Source organism: Clupea harengus, chromosome 4 (genome assembly GCF_900700415.2).
Source record: "Clupea harengus chromosome 4, Ch_v2.0.2, whole genome shotgun sequence".
Classification (NCBI taxonomy): Eukaryota; Metazoa; Chordata; class Actinopteri; order Clupeiformes; family Clupeidae; genus Clupea; species Clupea harengus.
Genome location: NC_045155.1, coordinates 28,500,503 through 28,526,774, shown reverse-complemented (window position 1 = coordinate 28,526,774; position 26,272 = coordinate 28,500,503). Strand labels below are relative to the sequence as shown.

The window sequence follows — 26,272 nt, the reverse complement described above, 5'->3', positions numbered from 1 at the left end:
CTCTTTGATGTGGGAAGGATGACACCTAATTTGGCGGGGGGTCGGTGCGGACAAGCAGAGGTAATGATAGTGGGAAATTGCGTGAGCCTCGCACATCTGATGCCTTCATTAAGCGTGGAATATTTATCTCCAAAAACCCAGACACAGTCATCTCTCCATGGAGCGTGTCCTGCCAGGGTTGGGAGCAGGAGGCCACCCAATGGCTCAAAGCCATCATTGCTGTGTGGGGGGGCAACACTCGCTCCTCACAATCCCTTAGGGCTTGGGCTCCGAGCATTGCTTTCATCTAAAGAACACTTTCAAAGACTGTATTTATTAAATATAAACAAAGGACTGCACTTTTAGACAGTGTTGTACTCCATTTTTCCAGGTTTTGAAACCACTTTAGATGTATCTTTGGGGTCAATGTAGCTATTCTTACAATAATAAAAAAGGATTTGGTGTAGGATTAGTAACAGGGGTAGTGTATTGCACTAAGGAGAACCAATTCATAGCAGTAGTAAGGAGTTTTGGTCTAACACAAGCATGCTAACTATCTAAAAGGCATACAAACACCAACAATGGCGCAGCACTGATAGAAGCTTGCTTGCATGCTGACTGGTAAAATAGTTGATGATGTAAAGCATTTCTTAATTTTTGACCTTTTTGACCCTGAGCATAGGATTACACAGTGCAGAGTCTGGAGGGAATGGCAGCTGTGTTCATTGGCCCTTGACATCACCAGGTGACGTAATTTAATGAATTTGAAATATATCACCGAAATGATAACAAAAACTTGCCTATAAAACATGCCTCAAGTAAACTCATGCATACAATTGCTTGAAGCTCATTACACGTTCATTAAAGTTCCTTCAAAAGGTCTTTTTTTTAATGTCTCAGCTTTAACAGCAGCAGAGAAACTGAGTGTGCAGAGGTGGTTACCCCCCCACACAAACCACCAATTAGAGAAGGGTTATGTTTTCAAGAGTTTATTATGATGGAACTTTCTACTGCTAGAATCTGTAATGTGACTAGGAATGAAGTGCACTAAGAGGCAGGGATTTTGCTTTGTCGTCAAGATACCTGAAATATGATTTGTTCTAATGTAAGGGTCCATCTTTTGATTAACATCTGAGAATTGTATTGAAAAAAGCTCCTTCCTTTCTTTCTTACTTGAATATTATAATAATATACTATATTTATATATATCTTTATTTATATATATATAGTTGTTTATACTAAGTTTTATGGTACGCCAGTTTCTTACATTCATGATAATTTTCACTCATGTGCTTTTCAGACTGAAATGGAGCCACAGGTTTTGAATGTTAAAAAGTTCATTCTGCAATATTTTATCCTTAATTGCAAACAAAAAACATCAGACAAAAACTAAAACTCAACACAATATGGCTTTAAACTTTGTTCAAATCTAGATAGACCCATGCCTTTAGATATACCCAAGAAAATTACGCTGAGTAGTTATAGATATGCCCCCTTTCTCCTACATCACAGCAAGGGTTAGTAGGCGGTGCAGTGAGAATGATGACAGTGATTGGAACAGCAGAGAGCAGAATAACCTGATATGAATTTATATTCTTCAGTCATGGACAGAACAAGGTGCATAGATTAGGGTACGTACTGATCAGGAAGTTTGATAATTTTATTGTTTGATGATGCACAGGCTGTCAGGTTGTTAACTGAGCAAAGACCTGTGCCTGATGAGCCGAACAACCAGAGAAATGGGACTGGCTTATAAGAAGGAAGCTGTATGAAAAACAATAATATGAAATATACTGCTGCAGTCACACTCTCATTCTCTCTGGTTTGGCCAGATTTATTTTGAACAAGACTGCCCCCCTGTGGAAGCAAGGCTGCACAACACAAATGTTGGACATCCTTTTGGTCAGAGTAGAGTAATTTCTGCAGTATAAACTGTTGTCCGGTTGTCCAACTGTGAGTTCGCATTTAATGTAAGACACCATCAGGAAGTGAATTTCATCAGAAATATAACCCAGACATGCATTTAGGATTGGTTTTGATTCTAGTCAACAATTTCCGTCATTGTTTTGGAGGGGATAGGGGTTCTTCTTTGCAATAGAAGTCTTTGATTTACCTTTGCGGATGTACCTGAGAGCATAACATATCAGTTGAAATGAGTTCCTGACTAAAGGACGTATTATGGGACTGTCTATATCAACCATGCTATTCACTGTACAGTTGTGCACTCTGCTAATTAATGTCATATACTGTTGCCCAGTCGTCTGTGAGCTTGCATTTAATGTAAGAAACCATCAGGAAATGAATGTCATCAGAAATATGTCAGAGAGGTCAATGCAGTGCAGCTTGCGTCTGTAAATATGGACTTGTTGGTTGTTATGAACACCTCTTTTTTTTATTGTAGCCAATACTTTACCTATGCATCTTTCACGTCAGTGCTCAACCGAGGCCCGGCCGCGCCCCCTTTCTTCACTTTTGGACTCGTACACCTCCGCTACTGCTCATTCAAACAGTCAAATTCCTATTCCCAGCTGCACATCATTCGTAATCACAATCAGCACTTATCCCACACACCTGGCACTCACCTTCTCCAGCAGTTGATTACTCATCCCAAGCACCTGTTATTAACCCATTTAACCTCCTCACTCCCTTCACTACCCACGGTTCTCGCATCACGCGCGGGACACTCCTGGATTACCATTCAGGACTATACGTGCTCCGGATCCCCGACCTCCGCAGCCTCGCCAGTGTTCTCTGCGACTTCCTGTTCGTTCCGTCCAAGTTCATAGTTTGCTACGAGTGCCAGGTAGTGATGGGCAAATGAAGCTTTGGTGAAGCATTGAACCATTAGGCACATTGTTTCAAAAATCGGTTCATTACTTGAAGCTTCAGTAACAGTGACCTCTCCTGGTGATGTGCCAAGGCTGCAACCAAATTAGCCCAGCTAGACAGTGGCACGAATCTTTAAAACAATGACAATCTAGTGTGCACGCACCAATTAATTATTTTTTGTATATTGTGTTATTGAAGAGAGAGTGCTTGGGGAAAGGATGTGCTGGACAAATATGGCACAAATTGGGTGTGCTTGTGTAACCATGTTGGATAGGGAACAGTCAAAGATTTTGATTTAAAAACATTATTTGTTCTACACTTTTTGGACTGAGCCTGTTGATATAGTCTACTTTTCCTATAGCCTAAATATTTAACAGCCAGCTTATCATGAGCGATCAGAATAAAGTGTTCCCACATGTCAGAACGACCTCTCTTCCTAGATGCTTTCATAATGATGATAAATCAATACGAACGTAATGACTGTCACAGAATGAGGCTACTACGAACCAAACGCAATGTTGTGCGCGGAAGTTTTTATGCTTTGAAGGCGCTACAATTCAGACTCAAAACGAGGCAACTGACTGTTTCGTGCGTGGCGCTGTGAACCACTCAGCTGGTTCATTCGGAGAAAGAAGCAATTGCTGTTTCGCACGTAATATGTCACGTGATTTTTCCGTACCAAAGCAACCTTCGAAGCAGTGGTTTTATGGTTGGTGTAGTTTAAGGTATGAAGCACGTTCCGGCGCTTCAGTGTCAGGCTGCCATCACTAGTGCCAGGTCCAGATTCCTAGGTATATCCCGTGCAACGGCGCTGTTTCGTTCAGTTTTTGCCACGACTTCCACCTCGTGTTGTTCTTAGTTCAGTCCCGCGCAACGGCGCAGTTTAAGTGCTGTCTCAGTTTTCCCTTGTTTGACTTTGTGCGTTCTCGTTTTTTCCCCTAATACCCTGTCTGACTTTTGTGCATCCTCGTTTGGAAATGTCTACTGTGCTTTCGTATCCTGAGTTGCTTTTGTGTTTTTTGTCTGTGTTTCCATCTGTTAACCCTGTACTGGCTGGTTCATTAAACTTCATCACCCTGTCACCTTTGTGTCGTCTGCCAATCTGTGACAGCATCCAGAACAAACCACACTGAGAAAATAACATAAACGCCACCTGGAGAACACAAGAAGGGAGGAGGACAACACAAAGATAGTGCACAGTCCGTGGCTCTAAGTACAGTCTTCTGAGTTGAGAGACATGAATACTGCTTTTCCCAAACACGCCATCGCATGCCGAGTGTTTCTGACAATTCCAATTTGAAACTGATAAAAACATCAGCGCCCCCAACGTTTCTGCTATCATGCCAAATAACGGCAAGCTAGTAAGTAAGACTTTATTTATATAGCACATATATGAGTTACAGTTCAAAATGCTTTACATAAAATCAATAAAAACAAGCAGCAAGAGCAATGCATGGAAGGAAATAATGCAAATCTATATACAGGCCTTCTCAAGGCGACCTCTCAACCCGAGCCCGGCGACAGGAATATATCCAATAAGCTTGGGTGTGCCAAGGCCAGTTGTGTTTCCATTGTCACTTCCGGGGGCTTGACTGCCTCTAGGCCTCCTCAGGACTATACGACCAGGGGCTTTTGGCCCGCCGATTACCCTTGGACTATACGGCCAGGGGCTTTTGGCCCGCCGATTACCCTTGGGCCAAGCAGGGCTAACTGGTGCTTGAGGCGTGTCAAGGTGAAATGTGCGGTTAGTGGAGTCAGGTAAGAGAGGTTCAGCACCACAGCAAGATGACTAGTCACTATCAAATAACCTTAACAGATCATTCAAAATTGGAGAATCATTGGAGCTGGTCAGCACACAAAATCAGGACTTTGCTTAATATTTGGGTTAATGAAAATGTGTTATGGTAACAGTTAGCTTGATCAAGTAGGGGAGACTGAACAGTCAACACAACTGTAATACTTTTGATAGGTGTCCGTTCTGACTCGGTTGATGAGATTTCAAGTTGCGCGACTACAAGGCTACGCATCAATTACAAGATGTAAACGCTTAGATGACTAACAACTTCCTGCTCCTTAACTCAGATAAAACTGAGGTTATGCTTTTAGGCCCTAAACAATTGAGAATGACACTATCTAACCATCTACCCACACACGATGGCATCTCATTAACATCCAACACTTGCATTAAAAATCTGGTCGTAATTATCAACCAAGACCTTATACATTTTGGGGTTCTACAAGAACAGGTTGACATGCTTCTGTGTTCCAAAAATACATTATTTTTCTCATACCATACATCTCTGTGCACCCGCTGTCTCAAACGCTCTGAAAAAAACAGAAGTTCATCAGACACACTTCCTGTGAAAATAAATATGTATGTGTGCATGTGTGTCCTTTCAGAGTATGGGTGTGTGTGTGTGTGTGTGTGTGTGTTTGTGTGTGTGGTCCGATCATTGTGATAATGACCTCCGGACAATACATTATCCCTTACGTATGCTTTGCAATGCATGTTATGGTATGTAAATCATTTTCATGTATTAGTAAGATCCGTACTACTAAATGAACCTGTCTTGTCTAACTTACAATTAAGGTTTAATTGTGCGTGCGCGTGTGCCTGTGCAAACATGTGTAACCGGGTCATATTTTGAGGTTGTTGTATGTTTTCTAAGTGGTAATGGGACATGTCTCCTTTAAATGCCAGAAAACTACATTGCATCAGGTTGTAGTTCCTGGGTTGGTATGTGGTGAATTCTGGGTATTAAGACTGGAGCGAGAACGCAGTGCATCAGAGAAGGTGGCTGGCGTGAGGGATATTTGGTGATACTTGGTTAATATTGCTGGTAAGTGGGACATTTGTCTTAAAATACTTTAATAACCATGCAATTGTATATATCATTGATTTATATGAATGGATGAGTTCGTTTGGGAAGGAATGTTTGTGGATTCTGGCAGCATGTGGATTAGCCCAGTCGCTCTGTCATTTGGGGATGTAGCTAAATTTAAGTTTACATTTGTGAAATACAATTCCGTTTTGGCTATAGAGTGAAGAGTATGAGGTGATGTAGTTAGTGTAGATGTATTTTGTAGGAAATTAAGTTGCATACAGGCTGTATTAAAGTGAATTGTCATGTTTCACCTAGCAGACATATAGCCATACTGGTATCCTGGGAGCACACGTGTGTGGAGGATAGAGATGTGTGCGTGTTAGGAACATGTAAGTGTTGGTATCATTTCATTCGGACATACTGGTGTATATTTTGGTTTTATGTATATTTTACCTTTATGTATTTGATGTTAGTGGTATACTAATGATGTTTTTGTATTTGTCTACTCTCAGTATCACCACTACCGTTTTGTATTGCTGAACCTTACTTTCATTTATTTTCTTATACGGCTAGTTGAGCTACAGAGTTGGGATAGGCTTAGCTTGTGTACAGGTTAGTTTATCATATAAGATTTCTATTTGATGTCATTTTATTTTTGTACTTTTCTATACAAATGTTTTGTTTTATATATCTATCAGATAAAGAACCCTTACTCTTAATTTTGTTGGACTTTGTGTGTTTTATTCCCCGCCAACACATGTATACAAAAATGGTTTCAAAACAATACTGTATCATTTTAATAAGAGGCTTAACTTTTCAACACTCATTACAGCATCTTAAAGCAACTTCCATACACTTCAATACAGAGTTTTATACAGACAAGCATGATCAAAGGTCACTAAAGGGAAGTATAAAGGCAGACATTAAAGTAAAAAGCAAAATTCACTAATTGTAGACAAAATGAAAGCCATTACATGTATTTTTTATGACAGCAAAAAGAGAACGTTTTTCAATTTCCACATATTTTCATGAGAGTGACATGTAAAAACCTGCACACTGGACACTGGATAAAAACCTGCACATTTGACACTAGATGAAAACCTGCACCCTGGAGACTGGATAAAAACCTGCAAACTGGACACTGGATAAAAACATGCATATTGGACACTGGATATTCTTATTTATTGTCGTGATACTGGCAAGGGCCTGGGGTGTGGATGACCAGAGGAGAGGAATTTCATGGGAGTGACATATAAAAACCTGCACACTGGACACGGGATAAAAACCTGCACACTGGACACTGGATAAAAATGTGCACACTGGATATTCTTATTTATTGTGGTGATACTGGCACGCCACTGGGGTGTGGATGATCAGAGGAGAGGAATTTGGACCTCCGTTATGATTATTAGGGTTAAAGACAGGGTAGATTGTGCCACTGAAATGTGCATGTTTGAATGAATAGAGTAGATCCCAGTGGTCTGCATTATAAAAGGAGACCAACCCTGCCTCATAATCCACAAACACCCCAATCCTTTCAAGCTCATTTAATGGCTTAAGAGGAACAGAGCTATCATCTAAGGCCCGAAACTTTTTCCAGTTAATTTGCCGTATAGTCCAGTAACCATTCTCTGGGTTTTCGTCAATTGACCCTTTTCTATTACTGGACTCTCTGGTTACTCCTAAATACCACCCTGTCTTCCCCTTGACCTGAACCTCATAGTAAAATCTACCAGAGGAGAATCCCTGTTTACCCAAGACAGAGATGCTTGTATCAAACCGTTTTGGGTTGGAAGGGAGATCAGATCTAGTACTGATATATTTCACTTGTTTCCCATCTGCAGACAGGATAAGAGAAGGATAAGCCGTTTCAGGGTCCAGGTTCACATCCACTGCAGGAGAGAAGGGACGTTTTTTTAACTAGCATACATTTTCTGGAATATTTATCACACACACTCCATCTTCTACCCAAAAGGCAATCAATATGAAGACAATGTCTTTCTAGAAAAAAAAAGACTTACCAGCATACTGTTTAACATCCTTTTCTGAGAATAAAAAGAGGACAAAATGATCATTAAGATCATCGAAAGTCTATCTATATATTTTTTTGTACATTCAGCTAAATGCTCTAAGAGATACTTTCTATAAGATTCAGGCAGGTTGTGAAACAACTCATTTAGGTTCAATTTCAACTTTTCCCAGTGGTAGATTTATGGATTGGTGGTTAATTTTGAATCCTTCCAAAAAAGACAGCTGAATAAGGCCTCAAAAGCCAAAAGTAGTGTTTTGAAGAAGCACTTGATGACAGATTCCTGAGTTAGCCTCAGGATCAGCGATGCTAATAACTCTTCGACCCATACATTCATTCTGAAGTACATATTGAATATTTACCTTAATGCCTACTTGAATGAACTACTGATGGGGGGGTGCAGGGGGGAAGGGAGGGAAGAGGGGCAGGCCCAGCTCCGCCCAGACCACTGACTGATATTAGCATTTGAAAAGCCATGATATCAACTAATGACTGCAGTCAGGCGGATTCCTGAAAACCTCTGCCTAACAGACTCTGACTTTTCTGGCAGGTGGAATAAGGGCTCACTGAGTTCTTTTCTGGCGGGTGGAATAAGGGCTCACTGAGTTCTTTTCTGGTGGGTGGAATAAGGGCTCACTGAGTTCTTTGAAGGTAAAATTCTGATTTCCTTTTCATCAAAAATGTACCCATGGTGTCCATATATCTACATCAGAAACATATATGTATTAAAATGAGAGTTTACTTATGGTAAACTGCCTGAATCTTACAGAAAGTCCCTCTTAATGTATGAAGCCGGGTAGGGTATGTTAATTGGATTGGATATGCCAATGACCACTGCTGAGTCAAAGAGAAACTTTTCAACGCTGAAAAGGATTGAGACATTAACAGACTACACCATGGGGAACAGAGGTCAAATTTGCATGCTATGCTACCAACTGAAAATGAACTAATTCATGGATTGGGGGACTTTGACAGAAAAGCCGAAATGAAATATCGTTCTGCATCTTTTCTTTTTTGCAATGGATGTCACTGTGCGTTACGTTAATGTGTGAATTTGTGATTTCATTGATGTGGTGCGTCTGTGTTTGGATTAAGTGAGCAAGTGAGTTTGTGTGTAGTTTTATTGACGAGTCTAATGCTGCCCATACAGACTTTCTTGTGCTCCAACTGGCTTTCCGTGCCAGAGACACCACTGGTCTCAACTACCTAACAAGACCATAATAGTGAGTGGTATGTGCTGAAGTCACTTCACTTTTTTCAGGAAACACATTTATTCCCTGACTATTCGAGTATTGTTCTCAGTTATTAATCCAGTCAAACACTTACATTCATCAAATATCCTCTCACCTAGTTTGCAAAGACGTGCCTGCTGATTATCTTTCGCTTCAGCTGTGATGTTGTAACTGGTTTGTAACTGAGAATGTTGCAGCTTCAGCTGGTTGTACTGGTGCCTCTCATGGGTCAGGTTGCTCTCCAGCTCTGCTTCCTCCATGGCTTTTTCAGTCTGCAGACTGCTGAAATCCGTCTGACACTGGTTTCTCTCTGCCGTGGTCTTGGCAAACAGTCTAGTGATGACCACCAGCAGCAGAAGACACAGCAGCCCCATGACCACCAGAGCCCACTTTTTCCACACTGAGGAGAAAACAGATTGTATTTAATTGTAAAAGCATTCACAGAGAAAAATATTCTGTGAGATTTTGCAGGTAACCTTGGATGAATGTGTCTGTTAAGGTTAAGGTTAGGTATCACAAAGGTAGGTAAACAAATTAACTGAGAATCACATAGAAACCACATTTACCATGATGTCCCTTCACCTCTCTAGGCTTTTGTGCACCAACATCGTCATATTCTCCATTCTTAGGGTGACTGTCAATCTCTTGATATACATCTTCAGATAGTTCCATTGTCCTCTAGTATTTTTCACAGATTACCTGTGCAGTCTGGAATATGGTCAGATCTGTTATCATGTGTGTTGCAGTGTGAACCCTGCAGTCTTGTTCACACGGATGATGTTGAAAACTTTTCAAAGTGTGGAAACAGAAAGTAAAAGTTCAGCATTATATTTATATTTCTGTCTTCCTCCAAACATGGCTTAGAGCTGACCATCTCAATTTCCTGCTTCAACCACATGTTGACGTGCCGCGTTCTGCACCAATGCCAGAAAATGCACACCTCTTATGAAGCCGCGAGGATATTGCAGTTTTTTCACGAATAAAAGCAGGTTGACAAGTTAGACTGTCTTAAAAACCGAATTGACTCAACAATATTTTGCAGTATTAAGAAAGGGTAGATTGTGCCACTGAAATGTGCATGTTTGAATGAATAGAGTAGATCACAGTGGACCAGTGACGGCGCCAGAGATAATTTTTCTGCAGGTGCTATGGGGGAGCTCAGCGTTTTACTGAGGGTGATAGCCTATGTGTCACATGGTTCTCTACTACAACACCTCCCCACCATATCGTCTGTCATCTGTTTACATGTTTACTCTCAAAAGCGTCTTTGAGGTCCATGAAAAGCGCTATACAAATCGATTGTATTATTATCATTAGACTACTTCCGACGGACGCGCACATAGCCACGTTCATTTGCGACGGTCACTGACAAAATGCAGGCAGCATGTTATAGATTCTGCAATCCCAAATACTTCACTTACTTCAGTGGGGGTTAAAGTTGGGCGCCAGGTGATCACCAGGTCACCACAACCATGTCAGACAGAGTGAAATTAAACTAAACACAAATAGGGAAAATAAAATAGCAGATATAATTAACTAAAAAAGTCAAAGAGTCAGAAATGCATTCAAAAAGTATATATTATTTCAGTTCACAATCATCAATAATCACATAGAACCTTTGTTGGACTCCAAACATGCGAGGTGGATATTTCTGGAGTGTTGGTCTTCTCGGACCAACCTGGGCGTTCACCACTTACGGGACAGAAGGATAAAAGCCTTAGCAAGAGGATCTGCCCATTGATTGCTGGCACACTGCCAACCATCGAGACGCCCACGTTTTATACATTCCGGGCGTGTTAGTGGTCGGCAACCCAGTGGGAGAGGGGTGAATCCACCTGGGGATATGTAAAATCAGGTTCTGTAAAGTACAGGTGCTGGGATGTCTGAGTACCGTCGTGCCTTAGTAGTTCTGCTTTGATTAAGGCCTACCACAGCCTGTGTTCTACAAAATAAATAAAGATAAGCTTGTATTGGTACATCTGTGTGAAAGGCTGCCTTTAGTGTCTCCATAAACATCCATTGATATTTATATGTTACTTGTATTTAGTCGAAGCAAACAGACCCTTCATTGAAGTAGTCTAACCATTAATATTAATGGTGTGGCGGAGCAACATGTAGGCTACAGGGTGGGTGTGGTACAGCGAGAGAGAGAGAGAGAGAGCGAGCGAGCGAGAGAGAGAACGGTGATGCACACGGATAGATCAGATGTAGCGACCGGAGCAAAGTTATGTTGCTGTAATGTTGTACTCTGTGAACCAGTGTGGAGAATAAATCCTCGGCCAAATCAAGTTGTCATTCTTTTGCTCATCAACTGCAGACCGAAGAGAAAGGGAGATTTCGAATATAGAACACATCCTCCCTGGAGCAGTAAACAAAAGTATCCCCTGTAATCTCCGACTACGACTAGCAGGAAAGGTTAACAACAGGTTAATTAATACAATACAATACTTAATAGGCTAATTAATACAATATGTCTTTGTTTGAGTGTGGTTGTTTAGTGCGATAGGGGTGTATGATCGTTATTGTCTATAAAGGAAGTAATTTCAACGGGGAAATCTCCCGTCCATCGCGTCCATTCGCGCCCCACCTGTCACGTCCCAAACTTTGAGAAACGCTGCCATAGGGTACCCGATAGTCGCAAGCATGTCAATTTGAGGAGACATCTGGGCAACACAAAGCATAGGCTTTTTTACATTACGTCAAAACGATTATTCCTACTTCACATTCCGTTGCTATATCTATTTAGTTTTTGATTTGTTTGTAACAAAAATATTTTACATGGCACTTTCAATTATTAAAATATCACTATTATGAATCCGCAGCTGTCAAACTTTCCCAAAACATCTTCTGCCACTTTTCCAGTTCAGACTGACGTCACACTCTGCTGTCTCTTCAGCTGGAGTATCCAGAGAGCGCTCCGACTCTGAAAAACCTAACGGCATTTCCAAGTTTACGAACGCACCCAAGGACTACAGTTCCAAAGAATGTATAGTAACGGCGCCTATTAACGCCCGAAAGCTAACAGCCTCACGCGGTACGAAAAGGTACGATAACGGAGGGCAAAGAAAACTATGCATGGTCTTGGTCATGCTTATATCAAATTGTGTATATGTACAAAAATGTGTATATTTGAATGTGTGTATTTCACTGCTATAAAAATATAGAAAGCAGGTGTTTGATGGTTGTTTACATTTGCCTCCTCTGTCAGTAGTTTGAGTATGCTATGCTAGGCTATTTGCAGATTCTGTTCCGTTTTTCTCAATGATGGTCAAATTCAATATTAGTAGCTAAAGAAGCACTATCTCGATCATTTAGATTTCGTTTCCGTATTTCAAAGTGAATGAGCTGTGGGAGCACAAGAACAGTGCGCGTCCAGCAGCGATTATCATAGACATATATGATGTATGTACATATGCCTGTGGCGATTTATAGCCTTACTATCAAGATTCTAAGTAACATGGAGACAAAACTTTTTTTTTTATTCCTCGTAGATCATAAACCATTCAATATATAAACGAATCAATGAAATCGGTTGAGAAATGTAAACGCTATAGTGCTTTTTATCCAGAAAAGCAGGAGCTCCCCCATTCACTTGCATGTGTTTACTGGCCAGTCATTACCTCCCCAAGATGGCGGCGAGTTGGCACGTCGCAGCAACGTTCTGAAGCAGACAATGGGGCGTCTATGTATATATGTCTATGGTCATACAGCTTTCCATAGACATATATACAGAAAGGCTGTTAATGGGTTCCACCTCCTGTATCAGCTAATTTTGCGTGTTGGTCTACACAACGGAAAAAAACTGAAAACACGTTTCAGATGAAATCCAAACAAGTTATCAGTCCTAATCTAGACACCCACCGCTACTGAAATATGTAAGATTGATTGATTCAAGATTTTTCGATCTATAAATGTTTTAGCTGGGGCGTTAATAGGCGCCCTTACGGTAGGTGTCTGTAAAAAAGACTTAAGGCCCGTCTACATTGTCAATGAAAACTATAACAATAACTGTATCTACATCATCCACCGAATTTTAGAGACATCACATAAACAAGGATTAACATAAAAACATTATACTTAATAAACACAAAACACCAATTGTATTTCTAAGATGTTGTCCCTACAGTCAGAGTGGATGCTGATTTCCCTATAGTTACAGTTGTCCAGTGTTTGGACGAGTCACGTGGGCTTCTGAAAATAAAATATGAAATGTGTTGGCTATTGTAGTTTTTGTTGTTATTGTTTATTTGTTTGTTTGTGTCCCTATTGACATGCTGTTGTATTGAGCAAATCATGGTAGCTTAGCCAGGTGCAGCGTGAAGTTATGCAACATCATGACATGTTCCGTTTCTGTGTAGTGACATCATCAGCGCCATATTAAAGTGCTGCTGCTATTTTGTCAGAGACGCTGTTAGCAGCCTGTTTTTTAGAGAATTCAGGAGGAATTAGCCTAGCAGCAAAAGGATCAAGATCATGGAAATCGACACACTTCTAGGAGCTTTTAACGGTGGGTGTATGTAGCTCTTTTGTTCAAGGGGAGAATTTGATCCAGTGAGATTTCAGTTTTTTTAGCTAGCTGTTAGCTATCTCTAACTTCGCTATCCATCAAGGGGTGCATCGAGATCTTAGCCCATTGCTATCCAGTTTACACGTACGATGATAGTCATACACATCCACAAGCTAATATTAGCTATCTAGCAAGCCAACTAACTGGACTCAGACTCGTTTTTTTTTTTTCTATCGCTCTGGTTGAACAGAGATCACCGAAAACAAGTTTCTACAATTAATGAAAATCTGTTTTATTACGAAAAGTTGTAAAAACATCTCAGCCATGATGAATGCTAGTTTAGAATATAGGTAGTTATCTAGTTGACGGATAATCAACTATCTAATTGTAGCTGATGGCTAAGTGTGTAGGAGAGCAGTGAAGTATTGCTAGCTGGCTATCATTGAAGTAAATGAACATGCTGTGACTAGCTATCAACTAGCTTGCTGGGTCCAGCTATCAGCTAGCTAATTCACCGGCATGATGGCGATTTTGAATTAACTATGCCGAGTATACGTTATTTTATAGTAAACCGAGGAACACGACTTGCTTAAGCTGGCACCGGGATGGTCTTGATTTGATTTCAATGTTTGTGCAATGTTTAAAAAGTTATGTAACGTTAAGTAAACTAGGTTAGCTACCCAGCTTGCTAACTTGTTTAGCATTAGCCATGGTTAAAATGATGGCAGGGCGATGTTTTATTTTCGCCAATCATATAATATGGTTATTAAATATATATAATTAAATATGTAAATAACATCAAATGTTTTATATTCATAATGGGGACTTTAGTTAACAGTATGTATGTTAGCTACCGAGCTATAACTATTGAGAAAATGTATGCAAACTATCAGCTAATTTAGCTAGGTTACCAAGTGCTACTTAGCCGCATTGTGTTTGTTTTGTAGTGGCCTGTCATCTTATCTTTCTACATTTAAACCCCACACACAGTCAACCATGTATTTATGGTTTCATGCAATTGCAGAATAGAAGTGTCCTATGTCAGTGTTGGAATAACATGGTAAGCAAAAAAAAAAACAATGACTTTGTGGAGTTACTTAGTCAAGTCACAGCCGCTAATGTTCTCAGCTGTTATATTGTTTTGACTCTCTCTTACCTTAGATTTCGAAAAGAAAGGGAAGAAGGAGACCTGCCCTATGTTGGATCAGTTTCTGTGTCACATTGCCAAAACAGGAGATGCATTGTGAGTACTGTTTTACTTAACTGTAGACCCTGTAAGAAAGGTTTAATACATTGTGAACGAGGTTTTGTTTCTTTCCTGAGAATGCCTAGTTGTGTTATGTGAATGTGCATAAACGGACAGTACTTGTAACTGTTTGTTGTCAGGGTTGTTTTTGTTTGTTTGTTTGTTTGTTCCCTCTCCTCCGATCTTGGGACGTTTCACCCAATTACCGTTCATAAACTCACCAAGATGAGCATGTTTTCCCCCTGGTTTTGACAATGTTGCCATTCTATACCTTGTTTCCAGGATACAGTGGTCTCAGTTAAAAAGCTACTTCCTCTTCAAGCTGGAGAAGGTTATGGATGACTTCCGCACGTCGTCTCCAGAGCAACGGGGCCCAGCCAATCCCAATGTGGAGTACATTCCCTATGATGAGATGAAGGAGAGAATACTGAAGATTGTGGATGGATATAAGGGGTGAGTGTAGTACTTTGGCCCTGGAGAACATGGACCTTCCTCTCTCTCTTGGTTTGCTGTCATTATGTACTGCCAATTGGGAGAGAGATTGGCTCATATTATGTACGGCAACTGTTCACTTCTTAAATTCATTACATGTATGTGATCTTTGGCTTGCCATTGGCTGCATGTTATAGAAATCATTATAATCAGGGATTATATGGTCAAGAAGAACCTTGAAAATGTAAATATCTAGTCCTGGAGAAGTTTGGGGAAAGTTTTGGAAGTGTCATGGAAGCTTGCTTCACAAATACCTGTATATTAAAGTATATGTGGTTCAGTTAAAATCGGCGTAGACAAATCTATGTTGGTTAAACAATACTTAAATGTTTGGGCAGATCAGTCACGTCACGTGACATTATATTGTGGGATAACGTCATGCTCCGGCCTGAGTTGCAGTTTGTACTTTGAGGATATGTACATTTGCGCAATGCCAGGAAAATAATAATGTCTGACTCCACTTGGACAAGTATAAAGCATGGGGTGAGAGACCAGGACCCGGGATGTGCAAAATGTGAACCGTGCAGTAAAGCGTTCAGCATTTTGAACATGGGAGAGGCAGCGTTAGCCAGCCATGCTAAGGGATCTGAGCACCAGGCTGCTGCTTCGTGCAAATCGGCTCTCAACCCCCATAACCGACATTTCAGCCCGGTGACCAGTGTGACCCCACCTGGCAGCTGCAGTGCAAGAGACAATGGATTTGTCTTATTATTTCTCATGTGTACACAGTCATGTCAGAGAGTGTGTGGTCATGAAAGTCAAATGTATGTATGAGCGTACTCTGTATAACACATATGTTACTCATGTGACACCCAAAAAGGCAGTAATAATATGTATTTGTTTGTTTATCCATCATTCTCTTAAAACAGTCAATGTCTTTGGCACTAGAAATCTTTATCTTTATGAAATCATTCATTTCAGTCTGTTGAGCATCACAATATGGGTGTCATATTTCTGCTCAAGGTTTCTTCCTGTTAAAGTTTTTCTTTGCGGTAGTCACCCACGATGTTGCTCTAGGAGGTTCAAGCCTTGAGACCATTCGAGCTGTTGTTGGCGCCAGCCTATTTAAAAGATTGAATTGAATTTTAGTGTTGCTTACCGATACTAAAGTATCCTCGAAGTCACAACTGACATTCAGTCTGAATTTAGTGGGATTAGGATTAAATGTAGATGATGTGTTTGAAATGATTTGTTATATTAATGAATAAAAATGCAGAATGTGTATTTGTGGTTAGTTGGTTTGTATTTGCTGAGTATATAAGAAGTTTGACTTTTTACCAAATTTACGTTCACATATCGCGAGGAATATGATTGAATATGAACGAAGAGATAATCATGAAAAGGGCAAGGAGTGGTACATTGTTTAATCTCCCACTTTTTTCATCTTTGCAATGTTTTGATCCCAGTGGCTCTTCCTCAGGCAAAGTATGAACCATAATTGGGTTCAAACAAAAGTGAGCGGAAGATTTCACGTATTTGGGTGATATACGTAGGGGCCCTGCTCATCATATTGTCTTTTGTCATGGGTGATTGTCTAGGTGGGTGTGTGGGTGTGTGAGAAGTTGAAACCCCCCCCCCCTTCTCACCACTTCGCACTCCTGCCAGAATGGGGTCTGACTCGCGTCGCCCCGCAAGAGCGGGAGAGAGACTTTGAGAGAGCGCGCGTGCACACACACACACACACACACACACACACACGCTTATATGCCCATCCATAGACTGGATAATTCATGTCCACACATTAAGCACCCTTTTCATACTGCTATGGACATTTGAACTAAAGTGAGGGTTGGCTTGAGTCCTGGTGCTGACGCCTGACTCGTACATTATATGGTTGTAACACTGTTTTTCCATAGTGCAATTGTCACTATTCACCCCGTTTATGATACTCACCATCCATGGCATGTAGTGCGGTACCCACTATTTCATGTCCCTTATAAAACTCTGCTTACTGAATACCTGTTACTCACACTTCCTCACTCATCACTCCAGTCCTGCTGCGCCTATGCAGAAGTGCGCGCCGCTGAGGAGCAGTATTTCTCCACGTCCCACAGGGGAGGGAGAAGGGACTTGTCCTAAGGAATGTTGGATGTTCAGTTTGTAATGGATGTGTGCTTAGAATATATGTTGTGTTTAGTGTGTGTGTGTGTGTGTGTGTGTGTGTGTGTGTGTGTGTGTGTGGGTCTGTGGACCAATTCGGCCCAAGGAGGCTGTATTATTTAAAGGGTGCCTCATTTCTTCAGATGGGGGTGTCCGAGAAGGAGTGCCTGCCTGCTGTGAGGTTAAGTAAATACTGCATAGGCTGTGTTGCTAGTTCTGAGAAATTAGTACTTGAGTACTTTTTTGAGTTTTTATTTATTTATTTATTTTTGTTTTGTTTGCATGTTTGGGGTCTTTGGAGCGATCCCCCGGTAAAATAGATTCTTATTATTATTTTTTTTTTAACAAAAAAAAACAAACAAACGCCTAAAATACAAAAATACACCGCCTGCACCTTTTTTCCCCCAACACATTTTTCCCCCTCCCCTCCTCGCTCCCTCACAGGGTGATTGTGAGTCGGTTCTATATTGTCTCTCATTTGATTTCAGGATCCCCTTCACAATCCAGCGGTTATGTGAACTCCTTACTGAGCCGAAGAGGAACTACACCGGGACAGACAAGTTCCTACGAGGCGTGGAGAAGGTAAGCACGGCCCTCACACACAAAAAAACACATTTTGTTTAATTACGTTTAGCTTACACAGACTCTGTGATATATGGATAGTTACGTAAACACACAAAAAAACACATTTTGTTTAATTACGTTTAGCTTACACAGACTCTGTGATATATGGATAGTTACGTAAACAGATTAAGCAATCCCGTCTGTATCATATACTTGGTGTATCAGCTCACACACATATACCTGCTGTATCAGCTCACACACATATACTTGCTGTATCAGCTCACACACATATACTTGTTGTTCCTCAATTGTAAGTAACTTTGTATCAAAGGATCTGCCAAATGAATTAATGTGAGTGTAATTTTAAATATCCGTTTCTCTCTCTCTCTCCCCCCTTTCAGAATGTGATGGTGGTCAGCTGTATATACCCAAGCTCTGAGTGAGTACTCTTTAATTATGTTGTTTTGAGCTCTCTCTCTCTCTCAGATTGCTGCAAGTCACAGCTATTATTCAATTTGATTTATTCAATTTGATTTATATAGCTGCAAAACAATACAATTGTCTCAAGGCGCTTTTGCTAAAGGCAAGAAGGCTTTCGTGCAAAAGATATGCATTCCATTTCCAGTGCAAACAAAAGAGGAAGTACGACAGGAACCATAAACACTTTGTATACCATCTTTTTTTCTTGCATGTCAAGTGTGATTCACGCTGAAATTAATCTTTGTTTTTGAAGGAAAAATGGGTCTAGCAACATGAGCAGAATGAACGGGGTGATGCTGTCTGCGACTACCTCTGTCTACACAGACAGGTGAGGGAGAATCTCAAAACCATTATGACAGATGAAGGATGAAACCTGACCTTTCACCTAACCCTGTGCACACTGAGAGAACAGTTTTGCAATCAGAGGGTGCCTAAGAAAAAGACTCGCTCACATCAAGTACAAAGTGATTTTTAGAATGCAGTTCCTCAGCGATGCAACAATACACTACACCACAGACTAATGGAACTGGCCATTTTGGTGGGAATTGAACTGTTCACATTGTAAAAATGTTTTTTTTTTTTTTTTCCTCTGTCTATCTCTCTTTCTCTTTCTGTTTCCTCTCTCCAAGGAATGTGAATGGGCCTGCCGCTCCGCGGAGCCTGCACAGACCCTCTCTGAAGTTCGCTTTGTCGAGTCGAGCGGCCACAAACGGCCTTCCAGACAGCACCGACAGCCAGGACTCGCCCACAGAGTCGGCAGAGAAAGCCCTCAGGTACGTCCGTCCAGCACACCCACAAAGTCTGCACGCTCGCTCGCTCGCCAAAAATAAACACGCCTCTGGGCCCAGGGCCTCCCCCTCCCCCTCCCTGCCCACGTGGGCCTAAAAGTGCTGTCTGCGATTCTGATCCCAGTTTGGGGTCAAACTCAGCAAATTACTCCACAGGGTCATCTAGCTGCCCATTCTATGTGTTGGGGTAAAAAAAAACCTTGGAGGAGTTGTAATTTGATTGACTGTTGAGCTCAATTATCAACCGCCTTTCACCAGAATGGCGGATTCAGCCTCAGTGCTCTTCCAGTTGTCGGCCTCTCTTTCCAAATGCACTTGACTGGCTGCATGTTCATGGCAGAGTGAAGTGGTTGTGCTCTGCTCTTGTCATTGCTCCGGCAAGTGGATTTTAGCAGGTGCTTATGAAGTTGCCAGTGTGAAATGCCTGCCTTCCTGGTATCGAAAAGGGGAGAAGCAATAGTGACCATGTGGCCAGAAACTATCATTGTCCTGAAAATTGTATGAAATTGATATAAAATGGAATAATTAGATTAAAATTGGTATGACATATAAAAACGAAGAAGGGGGGATGGGAGGAAAGCGGAATGACGATGTGATTTTTTTTTTTCTCTTAGTGATTCGTCGTCATCATCGTCATCGTCGTCGTCATCCTCCTCGTCGGAGGCAGACTCGTCCCACAGCAGCCCGATGAAGAATAAACACCTCCAGGAGGACGACGAAGACGACGACAGTACAGTTGCCGAGAGGCAGGAAGCCAAGCGGCTCAAGTTCGACAAGGAGGAATTGGAGGAGGACGAGGAGGAGGAAGAGGAGGAGGAGAACGAAGAAGAGGTAGACGAATACGAAGAGGGGAAGTTCTCGCCGGATCCCATAGCGCCCCAGAGCTCCTCCAACGAGCCAGAGTCGTCCACGGACGTCGCCAAGGCAACCACGGAGACCAAACCAAAGGAGGAGCCTGTCTCCGAAGAGCAAGGTAAAAAAAAAAAAAACCTCTGACCCTATTTGATTGAGTCGATAGGGTTACAACGAACCAGCATGATCTTCAGGATGGCCTTACTGTCAGTAACTCAGAGCGCCCGCTTTGATTGTGTAAACCTAAAGTTTCACTGATGAAAACTGATCAAAAGTTGAAAACCGGTTCTTTCTGATGGTACCAGAACATTTGCAGGCATAATGTCTATGCTGTAGGGCAGACATTTCAGACCTCTTATGACAAATGAATTCATCGCCATAAACTATGGATGTCGGGTTGTGATTAGTTGTGACCTTTGTTATGAATACCGTTACCTTCATAAAATAAGCATTCATACAATAATTTCATAATAATTTGAGTATTAATGTTTTTTTTTTTTTTTTTAAACGGATCATGAAAATGCTTATAATCTGGGCTTCATTGTCACTGAAGTAATTAGGGTGATATTTATTGATTATTGCCCAGTCCTAGTCATTAGTACTGTAGTAGTGTAGTAAGGCATGGGTGTGAATAAAGATACTGAGGCCAAATGTGCTAACTGTTTCTCCACTTCTCTAACGTGTCTGAACCCTCCCTCCACAGAGCCGTCCAGCACACAGACCGAGCCCCTGGAGAGTGCAGACAGCAAATCGGAGAGGGAAGCCACCGCCGGGCCCGCCCCCGGCCAGAAGAATGGCGGCGCAAAGGACCAATCGGAGAAGCCGGCTCCAGCCGCCCCGGGGGTGGTGGTGGTGGAGGAGCGGCCGGAGAGCACTGACCCCGTCAGCAGCAGCAGCAGCGGCGAGGAGGAGACCCCCGGCGAGGACTCGGCCCGCGCTCACCCCCGCAGCCCAGCAGAGGGCAGTGTGAGCGTGAGCGTGGTGGGGAGCAGCGTGGACAGTTCGGAGACGCCAGCCGAGGAGCACATGGAGGAGGACTAGCGAGCAGGAGCAGGACCCGACGCCAGGCCCTCTGCCCACACTGTACTGTCAGCCAGACGTCTAATCTGTACCAGTGGACCTCTTAGCAGCTATCCCCCCACCCCACCCCCCCAGCCCAATGAGATGAGGGGGGGTGGGGGGGCTATTCTTGTGGCTATGCAGAGGACCTGCCTCTGGTGTCCACACGCACAAACAGAGATTGTTTCGTTTAGTTTTGGAATAGTTTTGTTTTGGAAGCCCTTGGCATTGGTGTACATATGAAGCCTTTCTTTCCCTCCCCCGTGGCTATGATGTCCCAGTTGAGACTACTGTCCCACACGCTTGAAAACAAACTGGAGTGGGAACGTCTTTTCAATATCATGTATCACTGCAAGCGATCGTTCCTTTTCAAACATCATGCTTCACTGCAAGCGGTCGTTCCTTCTTTTCTTTCATGTGTTTGTGTCCCAACAGTTCCGTCGGCTGGAGGCTAATGCCTTTTCCTGTCCTTAATGGGGAACAAGGAAGTGCGCTCCACTTCCCTACGATGTCCAAGGCGTTGTCCCGTCCTCGGCAGTGAAAAAAAACATTCCAGAAGTGCTCTGTCCAATACTGCCCTCTGCTGGACGATGCCAGCTTGTGCCACAAAGATTCTCTGTCAACCCCATACCACCCTGTTCCCCAAAACTAAAACAAAAAAAAAAAAAAGCTTCACCCCACCCCTCATAGGATCATGCCTGTGATTTATTCTTATTTTTTTATTATTCTTTTAATTTTTATGGTTTGAAATAATAGTACATTTTAGTTTTTCCATACCTGACAACCGGGCAATACAGAGAGAGAGATCCTGATTTAGCCGACAGTGCCCGTGTTTTCGGAGACTTGCCAGTTCTTCGTGCTCTCTTTTCTAAAGTGCAGTCCTTCACTATAAAGAAGTATCCTAATTTACCATCTGATCTGGTTTCTATTTTGTTTTTAGATGTATTTTGGCCATCATGCCACAACTGAATCATGTGAAATGCACCATTGTTTGGTCAGGCATTAGTGTCAAATGAATTCTTTAACGTTGATTCCCTCATTCATGTTTTTATTTGGCATCTGCTCATCTGCTCTCTGTTTTAGTCTGCGTTGCATCTTTTACCCATTTCTGCAACTCCTTTTTGATATTTAGAATTTTTAAATTTCTGTAAAGTAGATTTTGTAGATTGTAATACGTGTCCACTGCTGTTTGTCAAGGTTTGAAAACAAAATGGTTCAAAAGATTTCTCTGTAAATTGAATGTTTGGGCTTTCAATACAGTATTCATAAAAAGCAATAAATGTTGACATTTGAGATTTGACTGTCTCGTGTGTGTTCCGACTTGTGGCAATAATAAATAGCATTTGAAACTAAGACCCAAAATGCATTTGCTGTGTGTGAAGAGGGTTACGAAGTCTCAAATCTATCAGGGCCAGGTGTGGACTAGCATGTGTGAACAGCCAACGTTTGAAGTATTCCAGGATCATTAATGCACACGAGTTGTTAGTTGTTTAAAGGTTGTTGCGATTTGCAAGTTCTATGAAGTTGGACTAAAGTGTGATTTGAGTTTCTTTCATTTCCATATGAGGTGGCCAAGTCAACATGAACATGTGATACTGACAGAACACTAAAAGGTACAGTATTACCTTACAATACAATACAATTTAGGGTTATCTATTAACCAAAATGGAGTATATAATTCATAATTAGGGATTTATTACTGTATAATGATCTGTAAATGAATCATTGTGTTTTCATTAGCTTAGAATGAGCCCTTCGTATCTACATAGGAAGCGGGTCTTCGTCCGGAGTCGCTATGTTGCATCGCCATGTTTCTACAGTAGCCCAGGACGGACAAACCTAATCACTGGCACTAGTGGGCCTTTCCCGTTTCTATGGCACCTGGTAGCCACTGGAGCTTCTCACACATGCTTGGAAAGGGAGAGGTATTCAGTTGGTTGCCATCTGCAGCCTCACCACTAGATGGCACTAAATCCTACAGTACAGTACAGTATGTACCTTTAACCAACACGCCTGTCCAATCACCTTAGGCAAGAGGCATATGCTTCAGATTCAATCTTTAATGGCAATATGTACAGAAATACATGACATCCAAAAAATGACGGTCAGTGAAGTCTTCCCTGGGATATCGATTGAAGGAGAACAATGACAAAAGTCTAGAAAAAGGAGTCATTTTGTCAATCACAGACACACTATCCCTTCCATACATCCACACGTATAACGCTCGCTCATTTTGTCCTTGACACACTCTCTAGCACAAAGCCACAGCTCTCTGAGAAGCCTGGCCCGTTGGTCCTCAGTCTGTTTGACAGGCTTCTGTTCTCTCATATGGCTATGATTGATTACCTCATCAAATCTTGTGCCTTCCCTGCCTTGGAGGTCCGACACTTATGTCACGAGGTCTCAGTAAGGCAGACATCCGTTGTTTTGGTGGCCCTCTTCTATACGGTGGTGACGGAGAGGAGCGAGTTGTACACACGCGTGCCGTCCGGGGAGCGCGTGCCGTGCGACAGGAGCTCCTGGATGGTCATCCAGTTGTCGAAGATCTTCCGGTTCCTCTTCCTCGTCATCTTCTTGTGGCTGAGCTGAATGATGTCAGGCTCCCTCCTGTCGTCCGCTACTCCTCCTCCGCCGGAGCCGGCGGCCGCTTCTCTCGCCTCCTCGGTGCGGCTCTGCTTGAGCATCTCGCGGCGCTGCCGCTGCTCGCGGGCCCGGCTGGCGTGCTGCTTGCGCTCCTCCTTGTTCCAGTAGCGGCCCATCTTGAGCTCGCTGGCGGCGTCGTCGTCCGTGGTGACGCCGCAGCGCTCCTCGCAGATGCGCAGGGCGCGCTCCCTCAGCAGCCGGCCACGCGTCGGTCGCTTGGTGATGTAGCGCGTGCCGTCGCTCCGCACTTTCACCTTCCATTCGGCCTTGGGGCCTCCGCCGCCACCGTGAAGCTCCGCGGGGCGAAGGCCATCGCCGCCACCGACGCTGTCGCGCTCCCCGCGGCACGCGCTGGCTAGGCTGGCCTGGCTCTGGCCGTACTCCACGGCCGACCGCTGCTGGATGAGCTGCATGTAGCTCTGGTAGTGCTGTGCGTGGGCCGGGATGTACGCGTGTTTGTACGGCGAGCGCGACGGCGACCTCGCGGAGCTCTTCGAAGCCGGCGCTGCCGCCACCTCGCCCTGTCTGCTCCCCGCCGCGGCCTTCGCCTGCTTGCCTGACGAGCGACTCCTAGAGGGGCTAGACTCGTGGACGGGCGAGAGCAGGTGCTTGGAGCCCCTGCCGTCGGGCTTGTGTTTGGGGGTGAGGTCGGCCTCGGCCGCCTGGTCGCCGCCGTGCCTCGGGGAGCCGGTGGAGGACAGCTCCAGGGTGCTGGGGGCCGGGGTGCTGCTGCTGCGGCAGCTCTCGCCCGTGTTGTACGCGCTGGAGCTGTCCTTGTCCATCACCCCCCGGAGCTCGACCTGACGCATGTCCGTCCTGTGCAGCCCACCGTGATGCATCCAGGGTTCGCCGGCATGGCTGATGCTGCCGCCGCTGCCGCTGTCGCCTGCACCGCACACCTGCTCGTGCAGCCGCTGCATGCGGTGAGCCCGCACGATGCTCTGGCACTCCAGCTCGATGTGCCGCAGCTCGGCGTTCAGCAGCTCCAGCTCTGGATCGTCGATCATCACCACGCCGGGGTGGGCACCCTGGCAAGGGACGGCGGCATAGCCCTGAGTGCCGCCACGCACCAGGCACTTCAGCTCCAGCAGCTCGCGGAAGTCTACACACTCGTCCTCCAGGATGCCCAGGGAGTCGGCGTCGGCGTCGGCCGAGAAGAAGGACTCGTTGCTCAGGTGCGCGTCTCCACTGCCCAGCGTGTCCTGGCTGTAGGCCAGGTTCTCCTGCTCGGAGCTCTCGTCGTTGCGGGTGCTGTCGTCCGTGCGGCCCAGGCCGCTGTCCTTCTCGTGGTGGAGGGACAGGATGGTGACTGCGTCCTGCGTCCCAGCATACCCAGGGTGCATGTTCTAGAAAGGACAGGTGGTGTCAGTACCACTGAATGTAGATAATGCTTCACTGGGGTAGCTGATGGTTTTCTACAGTCATTATTTACACATAAAATATCTATATATCTTTATACATAAATATCTATATATGAAATATTAGTGAACTTTATATCCCAACTACATTGACACAGTTGTGTGAGCCTGACATGGTTTATCTATGAGCCAGACATTGATTGATTGATTGGTTGATTGATTGATTGATTGGTTGATTGATGGGTTAGTTGGTGGGTTGGTTGCCTGATTGATTGTCTGCACTCTCAATTTTTACCTAATTCTACCTCCTATTTTTCTACTATCTATTTTTTTTCTCCAGAGCCATGCATGTATGCAGATAAATATAATAATTAAACATTGCCTGCTTCATTAATAATTTAGTTAAGATCACACAGTGGTTTTCCATTTTCTAACCTGTACATGCACAAATTCCAACATTTAAATCCATTTGACCAGTCTCAATACTCCCCACCAGGGGGCAGTAGTGAGTCAGGCTCTGCGCTCTGACCTGCTGTAGCATGCTGGCGGTGTACTGCATGGCCTGGTGATGCTGCTCCTCCAGCATGTCCATGTGCAGCCCGTCCAGGAAGTCGTTCCTGTCGTCCTCCAACCAGCCTCCCTCCAGCTGAAAGACAATCCATTAACCTAAAGTCATTACACACTCTCTCTGTCTCTTCATTTAAAGCTCCTATATGTGTTCATGTGACACAAACCACTGCTGAACCCTTCACGCTACTATTTCGTATGCCATTTTTCCTGGTTTGTAATTGGAGATAATTCGAATAATCATACCCTGTAATGACATCAATAATTCCCTCTCATGAAAATACCTGTTGTGTATGCCACAGTCAACTCTAGAGGATTTGGACCTGAAAGTAATCACTCCTCTCAGTCTCACTCATCAGCTCTCAGCAATGACAGATGCTGGCTCCAGGCCAGGGAAACTGTCTGTCAGCACGTCAGTGGCAGAGGCATCTGGGTCTGATTTGTTTGCCATGGTTACCTGTAGTTCTGTAGTTTATTTAAACAGTGTGGACTGTTTGAATGTATGTATTTGCACAAGTGCTGACCCTGTATGTTTATGTGTGTTTGTGTGTGGTTGTGTGTGTGTGTATGTGTGTGTGTGGTTGTGTGTGTGTGTCTGTGTGTGTCTGTGTGTGTGTGTGTGTGTGTCTGTGTGTGTGTGTGTGTGTGTGTGTGTGTGTATCAGTGCAGTGCTTGTCACAGTCATGGTCTGTGAGCAAACCTGGCACTCGGGCCGAGCCATG

At 43.4% G+C, this 26,272-nt stretch overlaps 2 protein-coding genes across 2 annotated transcripts in view; one reads left to right on the top strand and one right to left on the bottom strand.

Moving 5' to 3' along the window:
- Positions 1 to 13,244: 13,244 nt before the first annotated feature.
- On the top strand, positions 13,245 to 22,280 carry ppp4r2a (protein phosphatase 4, regulatory subunit 2a). The gene is made up of 9 exons (XM_012827383.3): positions 13,245 to 13,401; positions 14,563 to 14,644; positions 14,930 to 15,100; positions 17,728 to 17,821; positions 18,205 to 18,242; positions 18,537 to 18,611; positions 18,913 to 19,056; positions 19,686 to 20,044; positions 20,627 to 22,280. The coding sequence occupies exons 1-9, from the start codon at positions 13,368 to 13,370 to the stop codon at positions 20,962 to 20,964; spliced, it is 1,335 nt and encodes a 444-aa protein (XP_012682837.2). The 5' UTR covers positions 13,245 to 13,367; the 3' UTR covers positions 20,965 to 22,280.
- A 747-nt stretch (positions 22,281 to 23,027) lies between these two features.
- LOC105900129 (E3 ubiquitin-protein ligase PDZRN3-B-like) overlaps positions 23,028 to 26,272 on the bottom strand; it is a 36,895-nt gene continuing 33,650 nt past the window's right edge. Inside the window, exons 8-10 of the mRNA XM_031566959.2 lie at positions 26,251 to 26,272; positions 25,513 to 25,629; positions 23,028 to 24,971 (exon numbers count right to left, since the gene is read on the bottom strand). The exon at positions 26,251 to 26,272 is cut by the window's right edge and continues 80 nt beyond it. Coding sequence (XP_031422819.2) covers positions 23,424 to 24,971; positions 25,513 to 25,629; positions 26,251 to 26,272 — 1,687 coding nt within the window. The 3' untranslated portion in view covers positions 23,028 to 23,423. The remainder of the gene's footprint in view (positions 24,972 to 25,512; positions 25,630 to 26,250) is intronic.

Excerpts from the sequence above, each read along its gene's own strand:
- ppp4r2a (XM_012827383.3), top strand. The coding sequence starts at position 13,368 with ATGGAAATCGACACACTTCTAGGAGCTTTTAACG. Across the intron at positions 13,402-14,562 it reads ACTTCTAGGAGCTTTTAACG|ATTTCGAAAAGAAAGGGAAG; the intron begins GTGGGTGTATGT and ends CTCTTACCTTAG. Across the intron at positions 18,243-18,536 it reads TGTATATACCCAAGCTCTGA|GAAAAATGGGTCTAGCAACA; the intron begins GTGAGTACTCTT and ends TTGTTTTTGAAG.